Below are 20,769 nucleotides of genomic sequence, written 5' to 3' on the forward strand. Positions count from 1 at the left end.
TTTTGTGAACCAACGCTTATGAAGGCATCACATGTGACATCATAGATCCACAAATCGAGCTGCACCATTTGTCTTCTGCAGGATAGTACCCTAGCAATGTGCACAGTTGTGCAGTGCCGCTCCAGTTTCCTTAGTGTGTCCTACAGTCCCTGAACCACATTGTTTTCCCTTCCACCTAACCTTTTCAGTAATGCAAAAGCTGTATATGAAGCCAGTCTAGATTTCCCTCAGGTTCAGGGTCTCTTATCATCTGCAAGAGGTGAGGTGAAATTGGCTTTAACGTGCGTCCAAGATTATTGCACTTATATAGCAACGTGCATGCACGTGTGTGTGTGTGTGTTTGTGTGGCTGCTTGTACTAGAACGGACTGATGCCAATTTACAGTGCTAGCCCACTGAGATACCATGCCGCAGTTTAACATGAATACCCCACTCAGACACAGTATACTGACTCCGAGCCGACCAGTCCTTGCTTTAACCCCTTAATGCCGAGCGCCAGACAGGGTAACAACAAGTACCATCTTTTAACGTCTTTTGGTATGACGTGGCCAGGGATCGAACCCCGGACCTTTCGCTCTCTGGGCGGACGCTCTACCACTAGACCACAGAGGCGGTCTCATCTGCAAGAAAACTAACTCACTTCAGCACACAGGTTACAGAGTAAACATAAAAACTGCCATTTAAAGTGAAGTTATTTGTTTCTATCAAAATTATATATTTTCAGAGACTAGCTTTCACCTTTCCCTCGGATCTATCAGCGATGTGGAGAGGGCGGACTTGCTGCATGCGAAACAAACACACGTTAGTGGAGGCCGGTGGAGGATGTATTGTCAGCATTCTAACACATCAACACTGAATTCTCTTGTTGTGGAATACAATGTTCTTTAGAATGTTAATCAATGGACAGAAAACATTTGCATTTCGATTGATCTGTTCTGAACAGTACAGCCTGCTCCCCTCGTAACACATACCCTTGAAGTTTTTACTGAGACACAGTACGACCCCTTTCCTCACCTGTAAAGATCTGGGTTAGAATAGGCCTTCAGCAAGCCATGCTTGGCGTAAGGGTTGCTAACAGGATCGGGTGGTCAGGCTCACTGACTTGGTTGTTGCATGTCATCATATCACAATTGTGTGGATCGATGCTCTTGAAATATATCACTGGGTTGTCTGGTCCAGACTCAATTATTTACAGACCACTGTCATATTGCTGAGTATTGCATTAAATAACAAACAAAGCAACAAACAAACAAAGCAACAAACAAACAAACAAACAAACAATAGACCACCGTAGTTGGAATACTGCTATGTGAGGTGTTAAACAACACACAAACAACACCAGTTATTAAGTGTTCAAATGCACAGTAAATGCGTGTTACTTCCCATATGTTGTAAGGAGAGCATGCTTGAACTCAAAACAAAATCTGCACCAATCCTGACATGATCTTCTCTCGGTCTCTCCATGTGATAATATGAAACTTAAAAAAGACACTTCAAATAAGAAGGGTTTGCATGTTTTATTGTTACTGAAAAATAAATCATTAATGTTTCTTTGAAACTATCAGCCAAACATGCAAAAGTGATTTTCTGTTTATATCACCCTGAACCTGTTGATAAGAGATCTAAATATGGCCACAGAGGTCTAGCAAAGAACACCCTATGTGATAAGATCTCACTAATAATGATAATGTCAAACATTTGTTACAAATCTTTCATTATATTTCTTGAAATGTCATTTGACAAGATTGACATGTAAACATTTGGTCCCTATTTTCTAGGGGATTGAGTGAGAGAGTGAAATTATGACTATATCACAGAAGATTAAAAATAATGCACAAAACATACAAGTGGTTGATATGCACCTCTACAGTTTACACATATTCCAGCATGATGACATCAGTCACACTTTCAACCACTCTTACAGTACTGGGAATCCATACTATCCTTGAGAGGAATATAACAAAATCTGTATAATAATAATACCGGTAATAATAATAATAACAAAAGTCATAACAGTGTCAGTGGAAGCTCTAACTTCACATTAAACATGTTCAACACAAAGTGAACTGACAAACTTCTGATACACTTTGACATTGGTGATATCAAAGGAAGGAATCTGTCTACTATATGTGTCGGTACCTCAAGGTGTAACATGGGCATATGCTGTGTTTGTGTGAGCCATTGAGATTCACTACAAAAATGCCTTCACCAGACAATATGGGAACACCGGTAACCTAAGAAAGATCCACCTATGGTGGCGAGATCATAGTGAACAAAGAAAGAAAGGAAAACAAATCATGTGTCATAACCATGATTAAACAGCAGCCAGTAATAATTGACTTAATTTCAAGGGAAACTAACTTGATAGACAGTACATGTTTCGACAAGATGCAACCTTGTTTTATTCATGTATGCATTCGATACATTCCATGTCTCAGAATCTTCACAATTACTAAAGAACATCAGCTTTCCAAAACAGAGCATTTCAGAATAAATGTGTAGACAGAAAATTGCCTCTTAAAAGAAAAATGAAATTCTTAGAAACGTTACCTGAAACTATGACCCTTGTCTATCATTCTCAAACAAACAGCAGTCAAAACAGTGGCTTGTATATATAGAAAACTATATACGCTCAACAAACAAAGTCAAAGATAATTAGATATATTTGGGTGCTGTAACAGCTCCCCAGGGAACCCTGCAGTACAATAAGGCCAATATGGCATACACTCGATTAAGTTGTCACACAATATTGTCACTTAGCAGCTCACTGCCAACAGTCAAGATTACCGTTGGGTTTCCAAGGTCTTCGGTCTATACACAGGAGCTGTGGACTTAGGTAAGGGCTTTTGCCCAAGGATAATGTCTGCACACTTCTCAGAAATCATGATTGTCGGGCCATTTAGATTGCCACTAACCACACTTGGCATTATTGAGGCATCGACAACCCTGAGCCCATCAACACCAATCACTTTAGCCGAAGGATCAACAACAGCCATTGGGTCACTTGGCGAACCCATCTTACATGTGCAGGAAGGATGGTATGCACTGTCTGCCATGTTACGATTGAATTCATCAATATCTTTGTCACTTGTAATGTTATATCCAGGAGCTATTTCCAGACCTCGGAACTCATCAAATGCCTTCTGAGCAAAGATCTCCCTTGTCAGTTTTACACTGTTTCTCATATCAACAATGTCTTCATGAGTGCTCAAGTAGTTAGCAACAATCCTTGGGTGCTGTGCTGGATCTCTGGATTTCAGTTTTATGAAGCCTCTACTGGTTGGTCTCAAAGTCCCCACATGAGCTTGGTAGGCATGGCAAGGTCCAGTCTTTCTACCATGGTCATTGACAGTTGAAGGCAGGAAGTGATACTGAATATCTGGATGGTCAATCCCTGGTTGAGTGCGGATAAATCCACCAGCTTCCAGATGAGCTGTTGCTCCATCCCCAGTGTTTGTGGTAAACCACTGCAAACCTATCCTGATCATGTTGTGTGGAAACTTCCATTGTGCCGAGTACAAGGTGATCTTCTTTGTACACTCCTGCTGTACATATACCTCAAGATGGTCCTGAAGATTTTCCCCAACTCCTGGCAGATTTGCTACAACTGGAATGTCCAGTTTCCTGAGGTCATCAGCATTGCCAATCCCTGACATCATCAACAGCTGTGGTGAGTTGATAGCTCCTCCACTGAGGATGACTTCCTTGTCAGCTCTCACTTCTTTCATGACCCCTCCTTGTTTGTACTCCAGACCAACTGCTCTGTTATTGTCAAAAACAATCTTCGTTGTCAGTGCCCCTGTCTCAGTGTACAGATTGTCCCTGTATAGAGCTGGTCTGAGATATGCAGAAGCTGCGCTCCATCTCTTACCTTTATGAATCGTCATATCCATCAATCCAACCCCTTCCTGCTGAAAACCATTCATGTCATCTGTGGATGGGTACCCTGCCTGAACTCCGGCATCAATGAAAGCTTGGAACAGAGGGTTATTGGTTTTCCCTCTTGACACATGAAGCGGTCCATCTCCTCCTCGGTAGTCATCAGGTCCTAGTTCATGTGTTTGTGATCTGCGGAAGTATGGGAGACAATCAGCATAGGACCACCCAGCTGCTCCCTCCCTCTCCCAACGGTCGTAGTCGTAGGCATGTCCTCTTATATAGACCATGGCATTGAGTGAGGATGATCCACCCCATACTCTGCCTCTTGGCCAGTACATGACTCTGTTGTTCATGCACTTCTCTGGCTCTGTCATGTAGTACCAGTTATACTGATCATCACAGAGGTTATACATTAAAGCTGCTGGCATATGTATTTTCCAAGTGTCATCCTTTGGTCCAGCTTCTAACAGAAGGACTCTGTTTTCAGGATCTTTACTGAGTCTGTTGGCTAAAACACAGCCAGCAGACCCTGCACCAACAATGACATAGTCATAGGTTGCGGGTTTGTCTTCCGAAGCTTTTAGCCTCAGGGCAGCAACCCTACTCAGATTTCTCCTGATCTGGATGAAAGGTGAATTATTTGCTGAGGTACTAAAGAGTCTCCTGCCTGTGGAACCTCCAGACCCCTTCACTCCAGAGACTCCACTGGACACAACGTGGGGCAGGATCTCACTCACCACATCAACCAACAGGTCAGCATGAGGTTTCAGTTCAGAATGTGATCCAACTCCTGACAAGACACCGATCTTCGAGGCAACATTAGCTGAAGATCCCATATGTAGATCTGACACCGTATCACCTACCACACACACAGCAGAGGGATCCACTTTCAGCTCGTCACAGATAAGTTTGAGGTTGTGTGCGGATGGTTTGGGCTGACTATGGGGGTCATCCCCACAAACCATCATGTCGACATAATTGAGCACGTCGAGTCCCATAAGATCACGTATGGAGGTTTCCCGAGTTGACCCAGTGCAAATAGCAATCTTCACACCAGATAACTTGAGGTTCTTAAAGACTTCTTTCACATCTTTGTCAAGTGATTTTGGTTTAGTATTTAAGATGACCTCACTGTCCTGCCAAGCTTGATTCATGATAAGGATGGCTTCTTCATAGTAGAAGCCTTCTGATGTGAGCAATTTGACAACAGCAGATTTCACCTCATGCATAGAGCCTTCGGCAAGGATGCCACTCTGGATTTTCCTGGAACTTTGGCATGCTCCCATCACATCAAACACCTTATTGGCCAGCTTCATGCCCGTGATTTGTTCAAGCCTGAAGTAAAAAAAGTTAAGCATTGTACTTATTGTCATAGGGTTGAGTAAATAATAAACATAAATAATAATTATTGTCTATATTTGATCATTGTTGAAAGATACCTTGATTTTTATGTAAATGTCATTAAAATATGAGCAGATTTATTTCAATTCTGTTCTTCACATTTCATAAAATTAGTTCAAATTTATCACATTGAAAAATATACCAGCTCGAGCATAGGTGCATAAATGTATGGCCATTATCATGTCATGTTGATTCCCTTAACAATTATGAACTAAATTCAGTCCATTATCATGATTATCAGCTGACTATTTGCAATCAGTTATTACAGGCAAACCAAAAGCACATTGGTGACCAGCAAGGTCTTTAACTTCTACTAACATGGCTGGCCATCTTTAGAAAGTCTCTATAAAGTTAATTTGTTCACACCTGTCAATTCCTCAAAACACCTATGCTTAGAAGCCTGTGCCAGGCTATTTTAATCTTTGTCATGTGCCCTTGGTCCATTTTCACATTGACAGATTTACAAGTTGTTATAGGGATTGATGTGGCATTTGCTATCAAAGTCTTCCATTATGGTCAAATTTTGGCCATGTTGTGTTATTAACATGGACACTTGGACCTGCAATTCCAAATGAATTCCATGTCCTGGAAGAAAGACGATATTTTTACTAGTCTGTGACCTTTTGATTCGATAAGCAAATAAAGTATTGATTGTTTTGATATTTTTTTTTAGAAATAACATAACACAGAAAATAAAAGAAATTGTTCCCACCTTTCTGTTAACCTCTCAAGCCATTCTGTGTGTCGACTATGTGTACACAGCAGGGTACCATGAATGTCAAAGATGACCAGATCCATCTTCTTCTTGTCCACCATGCGGTCACTCACATCTCTGCATGCTTCTTCCAAGGAGTGCGGCTCAATCAGAATGCGATCATTGGCAGAGTAGGCATAGTACTCCTTCCACTTGTCATATGGCAGGATGAGAGGCAGGAGATCCTTCACGTTCTTCACCACATGGTCTGACAGAGCCAGGAGTTCTTCGGTGCCACATACTCCACTCAACACGCCCACACTCCAGCCCAGGTTGGCATTTCTTCCCATACCAACATCTGCAACTGTGTCCCCGACCATTACTGTGTCTGATGGATCAACACCGACTGCCTCACAGATCTTCCAGGCATTGTGGGGGTTGGGCTTGGGCAGCATGTTGGGGTCGTCTCCACAGACAACACAATCAACATAGTTGTTGAGACCCAGTTGACTGAGGGTGTTTATTGTGCCTGCACGGTTATCTGATGTGCAGATGGCAATCTTCATCCCATTGCCCCGAAGGATCCTGAACAAGGTTCTCAGATCAGTGGTTGTCCTCAGGACATCAGGGTTCCCTGCATCTCCCTCCAGCCAACTTCCCTTGATGACTTCCATGGATCTCTCAGGAGACAGGCCTTCTCCTACAAGCACCTTCTCCAATTCCTCGACTATCTCTGGTGTGGTTTTCTCCGCAAGGAGGCCAGGTAGAACTCGGTTTGACTTGTGGCAGAAGCCAAGAGTATCAAATATCTTCTCCTCAATGTCAAGCCCACTGGCGTTTGCAATACTGCAAGAAATGAAATAAACACTTAACTTCGACTTCTGAAGAACAACATCTGGCAGGTGATAAATTCTCTCAAGGAACAAGAAATATTTCATCTTACTTAAGAGAAAAGCTTTTTCCAAATAACTGGGCATTAACATGCTGGTGATGCTACAGTCAGTTACAATGAACGTAAAGGTTTCATATATTTTTTTTACTCAAAGAAATTGCTCATGTTGGAGAACATTAGAACATTAATATCATTAAGTATTTCTTCATAATGATCAACACATATGATACAAATACTCCAGTACTGCAAATTAGAACGAAGAGTCCAAATTAACAACCTGAGCTTCTATTACCTTACTGGCTGTATCATAGATAAGTGAAATAGTATTGACTAGTTCAATTTTTTCACTAAGCTTGATATGTAGACAGCCTAGAAAGTACTTACATGGTATGTCATTGCCACCTTTTTTTAAAACAAGGGATGTGAACAATGTGATTTCATAATTATTCCATAACAATGATAACCTACCAGATGCAATAAACCACACAACCAACAATCGCTTGTTTATCGCTTATAGATCTCTATGACCACATGTAAAGTCCACAACAAAAGATTTCACTATTATGGTCACACATTGGGTAAAGTAAAGCAATGTCGGTCGCGGAGAGTGACTCCTGAAAACCCACGCTGAAGCACATTGATGTCTCCTTGGGCAAGTGACTTTGTTCGAAATGTGTCTCTGTTCACCCAGCAGTGAATGGGTACCCGGTAGGATGAGATGGCAATGTGGTTGTTTCCCTTCTAGCACCTAAAAGGCAGCTTGTGTTGTATATTCCCCAGGGAGCTAAGACCAGCAAAACAAAGTGTGAATAAAAGTTGTTAAAAGAAGAACTCCAGTGATTGCTGAGGGAACTATGGTGAATTAAGGTCCAAGGCCCTCGGGTACTGACATTGTACCTCTCTCTCATCCCATCAGGTCAGGTGAAGGTACGCAAATCACCTTCAAATTACTATCATATAACATCTTAAAAATACCTTGGACACATGCCTATGCATGGAGTACAGCCCCACATAAATGGATTATTGTTATCATTAGGGTTCCAAGCCTGAAAGGCAAAGAGCCCTATTGTAATCACTCGTTTCATTATAATTATTTATTAAGGCTCCAAGCCGAAAGGCGGTAGAGCCCTTTTGTAATCATTCGATTTATTATTAGGGCTCTATACCTAAAAGGTAAGAGCCCTATTTTAATCTACGATTTATTCTTCTTCTTTCTTCTTCTTATTATTCATTATTTGTTCCAGTCATAACTCAAGAACCAATGCCCAGAATCTATTCAAAATTTGCACCAAGGTACCCAAGGTCCTGAAGCAGATACACGAAAAATCCAAAGGCTGTAGGACCAACGGCCAAGGGCAAATAACCAAAAAACAAGTAACTTTATAAGATGTATTTTGCCCAATTGCTCCATTACTTTAAACTCTGCATGTGTCTGCTACTTCTGGTGTTTGACATTTTTTGTTCTTTGACTTTTGTCATTGTTCATGTGGTTTGGCAGCCATTTTGTATTCAAGGTTTTCACAGTGTGTTTTGGGTACATGTCTTCAAACGCATACAACTTGGAATCCACTGCATGAAATTCTTTCAAACTTTCTGAAAATTGTCTCCATACATAACACATCAAACGCTAACAGGATTATTGGATTTCTTTCTCAGTTGCAGCCATATTGGATTTTGATTTTGATCAAATTTCTTTCACAGAAATTTTACTTTCAACATCATATCTTGTAATGTTCTACACATAAACTATTGTCAGTTTACATCAAGTTATTGTGTCATATGTACTTCACTTTTTGTTCTTGGTTGTATGCTAAAAGAAACACCGCTTGGTAGTTATATTTGATTTTAGGTAGGAAATGGGTTCAAGCATACCATTTGAGAATTTGAATAAAGCTAAATTTTGTGCATATGTTTGTGTGTGCATGTTACTTGGAGCCTCGGTGGGTGAGTGGGTTAGAACGCTGACTTTGTGTGCTGGCGATTAGGTGTCTCACTCTGGGTGTGTGTGTTCGAATCTCCAAAAAAGTATGTGAATTGGTGGAATAGGATCAAAGGTTTTGCTTAGTTCAGTTACTATATAGAAGTTGATTTTGGCGGATGGAAAACTTGCGTGGCCATTAACCCGCCCACCCCTAGACTTAAGGAATTAAGATTTTATGCAACATCCAACTTTTGAACTGGTTCCTGAGATATGGTTTACTTATCACAGGGTTTAAATCATCATTCAAGGTTTCAGAATGGGTGGGTGTTGTGGCTTCAAATGTAAACATGCCACAAGTTGAGTTCATTTCAACCTTTGCTTCAGGTGAGTGAGTGAGTGAGTGAGTGAGTGAGTGAGTATGGTTTTATGCAGCTTTTAGCAATATTCCAGCAATATCACATTTAGGGACACCACCTGGGGCTTGTCTAGCGTGAAGAGCAAACCCTTGGACCACTAGGCTACCCCACGGCCACTCCTTGTCATAGGAGGCAATTCACAGGATCGAGTGGTCAGGCATACTGACTTGGTTAATGCATGTCATCTCATTCCAGTTGTGTCGATCGATGCTCTAGATGTCAGTCACTGGATTGTCTGGTCCAGACATGATTATTACAGACAGCTGCCATATACCTGGAATGTTGCTGAGTGTGATGTTAAACACACACAAGCATACTGGTTTTCACTGACATTGTGGATTGTTTCCGTGATAAAGTTGTGATGTTATTGACTCAGAAATAAAACAACATTTACACAATCCCTGTCACTCACAATTAATCAAAACAAAACAGAGAATAACATATCCGACATGTCTCACAAAATGAACAAGTACATAAGCACACGACAGTTGACACCTACTTTGACGCCAGGCGTTTGGCCCATGGTGTCCACATGGTGTGAAAGCAGATCAGAGTCCCATCTTTGTCGAAAATCACCAACTTAGCCTTCTTCATATTGCTCTTGCGATGAGAGACACTCTTTATGGTTTCTTGAATGAACTCTCGTTTTGTACATTTCTCTTGTTGCCTTTGGTGACTGGTGGTAGATAGTTGGGATAGACATGCTGAAAAAATAAAATAAAAAACTCTTACCATGTTATCTTGTCCTATTAATGTTGTGGATTCTTGACTTGACAGTCTATTCATACAACACGTATACTGGAGACCACCTTAAAGTGTCAAGTGACTTTAAGCTCCATAACAGTGATGTACTGTCGGCACTTATACATTTTCAATGACAATTTTGATAGGCATCTGGTTTACTTCAGAAACAAACTTTATTCTACCATGACATTGAAGAATGTTAGAAAAAGAATTAGGCATCTATTTCCTTAAATTTACATGCCTTTTAACACAAATACCCTGCATATTATATACACTTTGTCAGAGCCACACAAAAATGAGCAGAGAATCTGCCTGGAGAGGAGGTCGAGGCTAAAAGACATTACAAAATGGCACTTGTTACCCTGCCTGATGCTCGTCATTGGTGCTCGGGGTCCGTATACTGTGTGTGATAGAGCTATTCATGTTACACTGCGGCATGGTATCTCAGTGGGCTAGGACCATCTCTCAGATAGATAGATCATCTTTATTTCCTCCAATTGATGAAGATACATTGATATGAGATATTACGGTGTTCTACAAATGTATATATATAACACCTGATATATTGTATGTACAGGCAGTTTCACATCATTATCAAATAATGTTTCTTAGTAGGTTTTTCCACATTTTAACAGTTTTACATACTCGGAGCATTGTATTTGTCCATAGATTGTATTCAATTGCCATAGTACTTTCTGCTGGCAAACCCCCAAGTAAAAAGGACAGAAAGGTATCGTCATCATCGTTCCAGATACTAGAAAAAGTTGTCACATCTAGTAAATCCATAATAGACTCAACAAGAATATTTCTTTGTTGTTGAGTCTTTTGACAATACATAAACACATGTTTGATATTATCAAAAGCAAATGTGCCGCATAAACATTCATCAGATTGTATACTGTAGGTGCTAAGACATAATAAATATGCTAAATCATAGAAGTGTTCCGGCCTTTCAATTGATAGTAACCAAAGTCTGTGTACCTTAGGTGATCGTATAGGAGAGTAACGTTTTAGGTTTTCTCTTGAATGAATCTCTGCATGAATTACGTTATGGTCATATACGCTTATTTGTTCTTTAACTCGACTCACCCATGCACGTTTTGGGGGGAAATGAGAATAAATGGTATATGTGTTCATGTTATTATTGAGTTCATACTTGTTTACTAGTGAAAGCATGTGGTATACGGGTGACATTTTACATTTATCATCTTTTTCTTTAATTGTATCGAGTTCATACTGAACAAATCTGTACTGCAATAGTCTTTTAAACGCAAAGTTAATGTCACTATTACATAGTCTTCCAAGGAATAAGAGAGCTCGTTGATCAATGTACGCCTGGAGAGAAATTAAACCCAGACAATCTCTGGTCACGACGGAAGGAGTGCGTCTAGACAATCCTTGAATCTTTTTTACAAAAATAACGTTGAATAATTTCAAACATTTCGTATTCCTTTGGTGACAGTTTACCCCATACACTACAAGTAAACAATCCACATGGTAAAATTACCCTTTCCCATATACGAACAGCTGGGATAGGATTTATACAACCAAAATATAGTCCATGATTACAATATATATAGTCCATGATTGACTAACATTCTGAGTTTTTCACATATTAGATGGGTACGTTCTAAGGTTTTCTTTGATGTACTTAAAAGCAATCCAGCATCAGTTACATTATCCTTTTTAGGAAGTTCTTGTGAACCAATGTAGACACATTGATAGACAGATTTGCGAATATTCCCAAACAGTAGAAACGCACTTTTACTGGCATTATATTTCAAATGCCATCTATTAGCATAGGTGTATATATATCTTTCAGTAGACATTGCAGTCCGTCAGGGGAGCTGCTCAACAACGTAGTATCGTCTGCTAATAGGATGCCGGGTGTATTACCCCATGGAAGACACAAGCCAAGCCCTGAATCATCAAGTGAATACAACAAGTCATTAATATACAGAGTAAAAAGCCATGCCGATAAAACGCGACCCTGACCCACACCTTCCTTGTCATGAAACACATTTGAGGTAAAACCTCCAATGCTTACACATGACAGCATTGAAGTATATATTGTGCGTAAAAGTCGCCATAATTTTCCATTAATACCAAAGTTATACAATTTAAAAAAAATACAGATTAAGCCAGACTCTGTCAAAAGCTTTCCTGTTGTCGAGAAAAGCGCAATAAACTGGAGACTGTCTTTCGTTATAATAAGCTATGCTTTCCATTAATGTAAACAGGGCAGTTTCTGCCCCAGCCCCTCTCCTAAATCCAAATTGAAAGTGGTGGGGGAAGCCTTTAGATTTATTTGCCCACTCTTCAATTCTATTCAGCAGAAGTCTTTCGAACAGTTTACTTAATACTGGAGTGAGGGTAATACCTCTGTAGTTAGTGGGATCATCTTTATGGCCTTTATGGATAGGTAAAATCTTTCCAACGTTAAACATTTTAGGTACATATAGATGAGAAACAATTTTATTACAGAATATAACAAGGTGATGGATAATAGAGTATTTGATATGTTCATTAACTAGGTGACTTTCCACTTTTTAGACGTTTTATAGTTGTCAATAACAATAACTTGTGAAGGGACAAATCAACATGGAACTAACGTCACTGTTGCCTTAGTCATTATACGAATCATTTTCAATCTGTTCCATGCGAATATTCACATAACCTGTAAAATCTGAGTCAAAATTGATATCATGATTTGGCATTGATAAATTCTTGAAATATTTGGAAAACAGATTACAAATTCCTTCCTGTGTATTACAGGACTCTTCATTATACACAAGCGTCTGGGTTTGTTCCTTCCTTCTTTTATATTTCTTGGTTACTCTAAAGTACTCTGTTTTATCAACCTCAGCTGCTTCATATATTTCCTGAAACTTTTTGTCTTTTAGCTTCCTGCTTCCTAAAGATACGTTTTGCTCTTTTATACTCAGTGTAATTTACATCCTCTTTATCATGAGATTTACCATTATAGATCCATTCATTACGACATTGTCGCATTGTACGATGCAACGTGTTTAAATTATCTTTTTTCCGGTATGGTTTTAAATGACATTGGAATTTTGAAGATATACTTAGTTTAGCTGCAGCATGTAACGATTGTAGGATACAGCCGTGATAATTTTCAATGTATTCATGAAGAGATGCGTACTGAGTCTCGTCATACTCAGAAAATCTAAAATAGTTTTCAGTTTCATATCGGTATAACATAAAGTCTACGTCATTAGCTTTACGTCAGTTCAGATGTTCACCGCCATAGTGGCGTGGCTGGGAATCCATACTCAGACATAAGAATATTTGACAATGGTCCAATACTGAGTATTGAACACCTGTATCTAAAGTATAACCAACAACGTTACTAACATGTTGGAGATTAATGAACACATAATCTATCATACTTTTTATAGTTTTACATTTGCTTGTGAAGGTAAAAAAAGCATTATCGTCAAGGGGTACGACAGAGATTAGATTCCGTTCAGTGAGCACTCTTTGCCGATATTTCGCTCTGTGTTTCAATAAAATTCCATGACGCAGGTCTGCATTGAAAACACCTAGAAGAATTGTCTCCCCTTGATGAGAACATCTATCATAAATCTCCAGTACATTATTAAGTTCTTCTATGTATACACTATCTAATACGTTAGATGAGGGAAGGCGAGCACCAATTATATACATAGGGCATTTACTAATGAAGAGTTTAGCCCCAATGATATGCTCGCTTGAAGGTAAACCGATTGCTGATGACTTCCGACATGTACTTTTACGAATAAATATGGCGCCTCTTTGAGATGAGTGGTCATGCGGACATTTAACATAGACGTTAAAGTCATCATCCAAGTCAAAGAGTAGAGATTCACATGTGTCGTCTAGCCAGTGTTCGGTAATAACCATAATGTCACAGCTCGTTAGTTTTGAGCGAATTTCATCAAAGCAATTCAAAGCCCCACGCATATTCCACGTAATCATGCAAATGATTGCCATTAGAACAAGTATCTAAAATTGTTCATCTTCATTATTAATGTTCAGCCTCATCGTCATTGTACCACACATTATTCGGTAGCCATTCACGACAATTAACGTTTTCGGGCCAGAAGCAGTCATTATACAAGATGATATATGCACATTGCTATGACAGTTATTCGAATGGTGAAGGCAGAATTGCGTCGCCCTTCCCAGTGTTTCATGAGTCTCACATTTGTGATAGTTACATCACGATTCTTCACATAGTCACATATAGCATCTTTAACAACGTCAAATGGTTCGTCAGCTCTAACATAGCTTAGGACGAGTCTTTTGTTTCTTTTTCTATAGACACCGGCAAAAGACTTTTCCCACTGATTGTTGAATGTAACATTTCTTGACTTCTTTACATTGTTTACAGGTTCAGTTTGCTTTTGTCTGTCGACGTCATCATGCGTGACAATGAGCAGCTTTGGGGAAGTGTCTTTACTGCCTGCATTGTCATGAGTTTGAGGTCTGAATGGGAGGCTTGGGAATTGACGAGAGTCTATACTCGTGTAATCGGTCCTTTGAATAGGGGGGGAAATAGGTCTGTTGGAATTTGGGCTTCCCTTCGTAACAGTCTCCGAACATAAAAGTTTGTTTCTCGTGTTCATGCAATCTATTTTTCCATCGACAACTCGCACATTCTTGTCAATAGTAACTGAATTATGTCCGTCTACATTGACTGTTCATTTGAACGAAGTGTCTGAATCACAACCGCACAGCTCTTCATCGCTCTTTTCATTATGTGCACTGATTAACTGAAACATATCTCTGTCATATTTGTCTTGAAATTGATCCAGTTGTCTGCGCACATTGTCAAACTTCTTGTTCACATCTTCATGCAAGAACGTGAGTTTCGCCAATACACTTGACAATATGTCCTTGTCCTTTTCCATAGCTACCTCAGTAGTAGACTTCATACAGGTGTAGAAATATTGAAATTTCCTCTGATTATGCAGGATAGATGGTAGCATTTATGTGGTTAATAGCTCCTTACCGATATGTAGTTCACTTGGGACAGCACGTTTCAGATCTTGCCCCACGTGCGGGCACGTGCGTTTGTCGGCTGCATGCCGATTTAGTGTTTACAGTCGTGGGTCGTATGGTAAGAGCGCTCCGATTGGTTGGTGACAGACTGGATTAGCCAGTGGCTGCACCGTTTAGACGTGTTGACCCAGAGGTTACGTGTCCTTGCGAGTATATAAGAGATAGGTGCGAATGCTCTCATTGTCTTGCATGATCGGGAAGATCATTACAGGTGAGGGAGACCACACCAAATTACCGTGTTCGGAGGACGAACAATTCCCCAAAGCCCTAGTGATTTTAGGCAATAAAGATCTAAAATATGTGGCAACATTAGAATTACTGGGTAAATTGTTATAAAGCTGGGTTGGACGGGTGGATTTAATCAGGAAATAATGTCAGCTATGTGATGTAGCTTCATTGACCGATTGTGTTTGGAGGTTTGGAAGGGTGGTTTGTTTTCATAGACTGTGTTAAGGATGTTGTAGGGATTAAAGTGGGTTAGTGAGGGGTTTGTTCGTTTGCTTTAGGCTGCTTTTGAGTTTTATTTTTAAGGTATAAGTAAGTAGGATTTTTGGTTTAATAATGTAAATTTTAGTTAGGAATAGGATTGATTGATTTGTAATTGTTGTTGAGTTCGTATTTATATTTTGTTACAGTTGGGTTTTTTCGTTTTGTTTATTTTTCTGTAATAAACTGTTGAAACTTGATTATATTTTGTTGTGAATCACCTCCCTACATCCAACAACGAACTCAGGTCGTAAAGGACAGACAGAGGGGCCATAGACACTTTATTTAAGTATTTTCGGCATTAATATCTTCTGAATAAAAGAAACACAACGCAAAGTCATGGTGTCTTAAAGTGCCCAAAGCCTGTCCTGTTACACAGGCTTGCTTTGGTCTACTTAAAACATCAGTCTGAATCACATGAGCTGGAATAGCACCTTTAACCAACTTATAAAGCAGATACACATCAGATGCATATTTTGCTGCTACGCTTTTAGTTTGACCACTTCTATTGACTCTCTTAATCAAAATGCCCTCTGGAAAGTCTCCACACTCTGCTGCATCATAGACAGATTCTCTGATATGGTTGAGCCCTGTATGATCATTATCATAGGTGTCAACCAATTCCTGCTCACAAGGCTTTCTATCATTTTCGCCAATTATCTCTTCAAGCTGCTTCAATATATTGTAGTCCAGTTCATCTGGCAGTTGTGTTGAGTTCGCTTGAGCACTTTGACTCATTGTCAATACAAAGGTATAAAGAAGGATTGTTTTACCTTATATTTTGATGTCCAGTGGTCAGTCACAAAATGGTCGAAATATCTCAGAATAATGTATCAGGAAAGTCCAGGAGTTCACAATTATTATCGTCCACTATCACACATTGTTCCTGACATTATTCCTAGATGTACTACCACATGGCTAGGACCATCCCTTATGTTACATTGTTCCTGACAGTATTCCTAGATGTACTACCACATGGCTAGGACCATCCCTTATGTTACATTGTTCCTGACATTATTCCTAGATGTACTACCACATGGCTAGGACCATCCCTTATGTTACATTGTTCCTGACAGTATTCCTAGATGTACTACCAGGTGGCTAGGACCACCTCTTATGTTACATTGTTCCTGACATTATTCCTAGATGTACTACCACGTGGCTAGGACCATCCCTTATGTTACATTGTTCCTGACATTATTCCTAGATGTACTACCACGTGGCTAGGACCATCTCTTAGGTTACATTGTTCCTGACAGTATTCCTAGATGTACTACCACGTGGCTAGGACCATCCCTTATGTTACATTGTTCCTGACAGTATTCCTAGATGTACTACCACGTGGCTAGGACCATCTCTAAGGTTACATTGTTCCTGACAGTATTCCTAGATGTACTACCACGTGGCTAGGACCATCCCTTATGTTACATTGTTCCTGACAGTATTCCTAGATGTACTACCACGTGGCTAGGACCACCTCTTATGTTACATTGTTCCTGACAGTATTCCTAGATGTACTACCACGTGGCTAGGACCATCCCTTATGTTACATTGTTCCTGACAGTATTCCTAGATGTACTACCACGTGGCTAGGACCATCCCTTATGTTACATTGTTCCTGACAGTATTCCTAGATGTACTACCACGTGGCTAGGACCATCCCTTATGTTACATTGTTCCTGACAGTATTCCTAGATGTACTACCACATGGGTAGGACCACCTCTTATGTTACATTGTTTCTTACAGTATTCCTAGATGTTCTACCACATGGCTAGGACCATCTCTTATGTTACATTGTTCCTGACAGTATTCCTAGATGTACTACCATGTGACTAGGACCATCTCTTATGTTACATTGTTCCTGACAGTATTCCTAGATGTACTACCACGTGGCTAGGACCATCCCTTATGTTACATTGTTCCTGACAGTATTCCTAGATGTACTACCACGTGGCTAGGACCATCCCTTATGTTACATTGTTCCTGACAGTATTCCTAGATGTACTACCACGTGGCTAGGACCATCCCTTATGTTACATTGTTCCTGACAGTATTCCTAGATGTACTACCACATGGGTAGGACCACCTCTTATGTTACATTGTTTCTTACAGTATTCCTAGATGTTCTACCACATGGCTAGGACCATCTCTTATGTTACATTGTTCCTGACAGTATTCCTAGATGTACTACCATGTGACTAGGACCATCTCTTATGTTACATTGTTCCTGACAGTATTCCTAGATGTTCGACCACGTGGCTAGGACCATCTCTTATGTTACATTGTTCATAGCAGTATTCCTAGATGTACTACCACGTGGCTAGGACCATCCCTTATGTTACATTGTTCCTGACAGTATTCCTAGATGTACTACCACGTGGCTAGGACCATCCCTTATGTCACATTGTTCCTGAGGTGTGTGTGTGTGTGTGTTTTTTAACGCCGCACTAAGCAATATTCCAGCTATATGACGGTGATCTGTAAATAATCGAGTCTGGACCAGACAATCCAGTGATTGCCATCAATCCATACAGTTGGGATCGATGACATGCATCAACCAAGTCAGTAAGCCTGACCAACCGTTCCCATTAGTCCCTCTCACGAGCAGTATAGTCACCTGTTCATAACTGGGTCATAACTGATAATACCTCATGGAGGACCAGCATGTCCATATGGAAATTCCCCGCTGAGTCATCCACAATGACAAGGCATTCCTTCTGAACCAGGGAAACTTGCTCTCCTAACATCATCTACTTCAAGCTTTTGTTGTCTAATCTATGACTAAACTAGCTCTATATAGCTATATTGGTATCTGGGTCAACCAGTGTCTGATCACTATCCCCAAGCCTAATCCTAGTACATTTTTGCCCCGGCAAAAGTAGATGATTCAATGATTCATGGGAAATTGACCATCTTTAGAGTGAGTGAGTGAGTTGGGTTTAACGCCGCTTTTAACAGTATTCCAGTTACATCACGGCGTGTCAGCTTAATGTGGGAGGAAAGCCTGAAGTGATGCAGGTCTCAGACGTTTACCACTTCGGTGAAACCCACGAGCACGGGTATGATGCTGATAAACCTAGAAACATAATCGGGGCGAACCGGGATTCGAACCCACAATCATAGGTTTCTGGCGTGCCCAAGGGACGCAACTCTGCACAGCGAATCGCGGCGCCTTAGACGACTGGGCCACCCGTGCCCCCGACCATCTTTAGAATTCAGTACCACAACTTTGTGAGACAGACCATTAGTGGAAGTGATAAACTCCAGGCCATAAGCCTGTTTAAACACAAGTTTTCATGTTAAATTACCATCCAGCTTACACTGGTCCTAAATTACCCTCTAACTTACATGGGTCCTTAATTACCGTACAGCTTACATGGGTCCTGTATTACCATCCAGTTCACATGGGGTCCTAAATTACCATCCTGTTCACATGGGGTTTGAAATTACCATACAGCTTACACTGGTCCTTAATTACCATCCTGCTCACACTATTCCTAAATTACCATCCCGCTTACACTTGTCCTAGATTACCATCCTGCTCACACGAGTCCTAAATTACTACCCCCCTCAAAAATAACAAAAGTATTGCTGCCTTGGTACATATTATCCATTTTGAAAAAAACATTTCCCATTCACAAAAACAATGCTTGCTGTCTTTTATTGGAAAGATATTTGAAGGAGGGAAGCAACAATGCCTAAAGCTTGGTACTCTTTCCATCCTTTACTATCGCCTCTTTTCTCTGACATATGGCATAGACGAATAAATGTGGTTCATAAGCTCAATTGAGTTTATGAAATGTTTCTGCACATTTCTTAATACATAACAGACACAAAATCATTAACCAAAGATAATTTTATTTTTCATTTTTTAATAATTTTCCTCTAGAGCTGTTCACAAAACTTCATGTGTATCATCACATTTGGTGAAACAGGTTGTGAGGTTGTGCAGATGCTGGTACATCATTATCATGCCAGTTTCAGCTTCATCACTGGAGCCTACTTTATCATGGTCAACTCGAAATGCCGTGCATAGATCTGAACTCCAGTGTAGTGCAACAAAATATCACCACTCTGAGTGTCTTGGTTTCTGAGAAGATAAAATACTACAAATAGATCTCTGGGAAGTTTCCGCTCAATGTGTCTGAAGGATTTTCATCAAGATTTACTTAAATATTTTCATTAAAAAACAAAATGGTATTCTTTCCCATGTTGCTGACATGACCCAAGCTGAATTCCATTGTGTAGGATCCAAACATTTCAAAGTTTCCAATTCCTAGACTTATGGTTTCGTAAATTATCAAAGATATTTCACAATTTATGTACATTTCCATTTGTCTGAAAAGAAAATCTAAATAGTCCAATGTTGGCTCCAGGAACCTGACACATCTGCAACTTCGGGAGGAAACCTGGTATTCATTTTAATATCATAGTCGGTTATTAACATAGCAATGACTTAAAGGTACCAAACCTTCTGCTGGACTACTTAACACATAGTCTGTAAGTAACTTGGTGTCAGAACATATTCCTTACTTATGAATATAATGATTTAAAATTGTCTACAAATGATACCAGAATGTCTAACAACAAGAACACTGATGAAGTAATGTTTTGAATGCTATTCAACCTTGAACTCTAAGCATGATAAATATTACAATGAAAAAGCAGATATAAGATTTTGCATTTACTTTTGACTTTATTGACACTGTTACATAATGATTGATATTAAGGGTGAAACGATACACCGATATTCCGATGCATCGCGATACTTGACCCACGATACGATATACGATACACGTGGGCCCATTTATCGATACGCCACGATACGGAACGCAAATCTCAAGTAAAGCGTTTCCTCGCTATTGTGCCTTTCAATAAACCGCTAATTTGGTTATAGCGCGCGGTAACGCATGGCTCCCCAAAACGTACTTACATTTTTAATAAGATCAGGTTTTACACCGACATGTTTTTCCCCATCTCAAAAAACATTATCAGCTGATCCCCGCAAGCACATAACACCGGAAATACCTGTCAGCAAATCCGAACTGAAGTACGCAATTAAATACCATTACTATACTATCTTGTTATTAAAACGTGTTCATTATATATCTGGACTTGTGTTTGTAATATATTTTATTAATTTTATTCAAAATTTCATTTAATATTGTTTTCATTAAGTTATGTGAAATCGTGTGTGAAGAGATACTGCAACCACGGTCAGATTACCGCTTTTGACGTATTGAAACGAACTTTTAGTTGCTAGAGAATGGAT

The 20,769-nt window shown here is 39.8% G+C and overlaps 1 protein-coding gene across 3 annotated transcripts in view; it reads right to left on the reverse strand.

Moving 5' to 3' along the window:
* Positions 1-1,547: 1,547 nt before the first annotated feature.
* LOC139454184 (uncharacterized) overlaps positions 1,548-20,769 on the reverse strand; it is a 38,895-nt gene continuing 19,673 nt past the window's right edge. For all 3 annotated transcript variants that reach the window (XM_071235744.1, XM_071235745.1, XM_071235743.1), the window contains exons 3-5: positions 9,702-9,906; positions 5,992-6,819; positions 1,548-5,213 (exon numbers count right to left, since the gene is read on the reverse strand). In XM_071235744.1, coding sequence (XP_071091845.1) covers positions 2,783-5,213; positions 5,992-6,819; positions 9,702-9,906 — 3,464 coding nt within the window. In that variant the 3' untranslated portion in view covers positions 1,548-2,782. The remainder of the gene's footprint in view (positions 5,214-5,991; positions 6,820-9,701; positions 9,907-20,769) is intronic.

This window comes from Haliotis cracherodii, unplaced genomic scaffold, assembly GCF_022045235.1.
Source record: "Haliotis cracherodii isolate W230 unplaced genomic scaffold, xgHalCrac1.p SCAF_10, whole genome shotgun sequence".
NCBI classification, from domain to species: Eukaryota; Metazoa; Mollusca; class Gastropoda; order Lepetellida; family Haliotidae; genus Haliotis; species Haliotis cracherodii.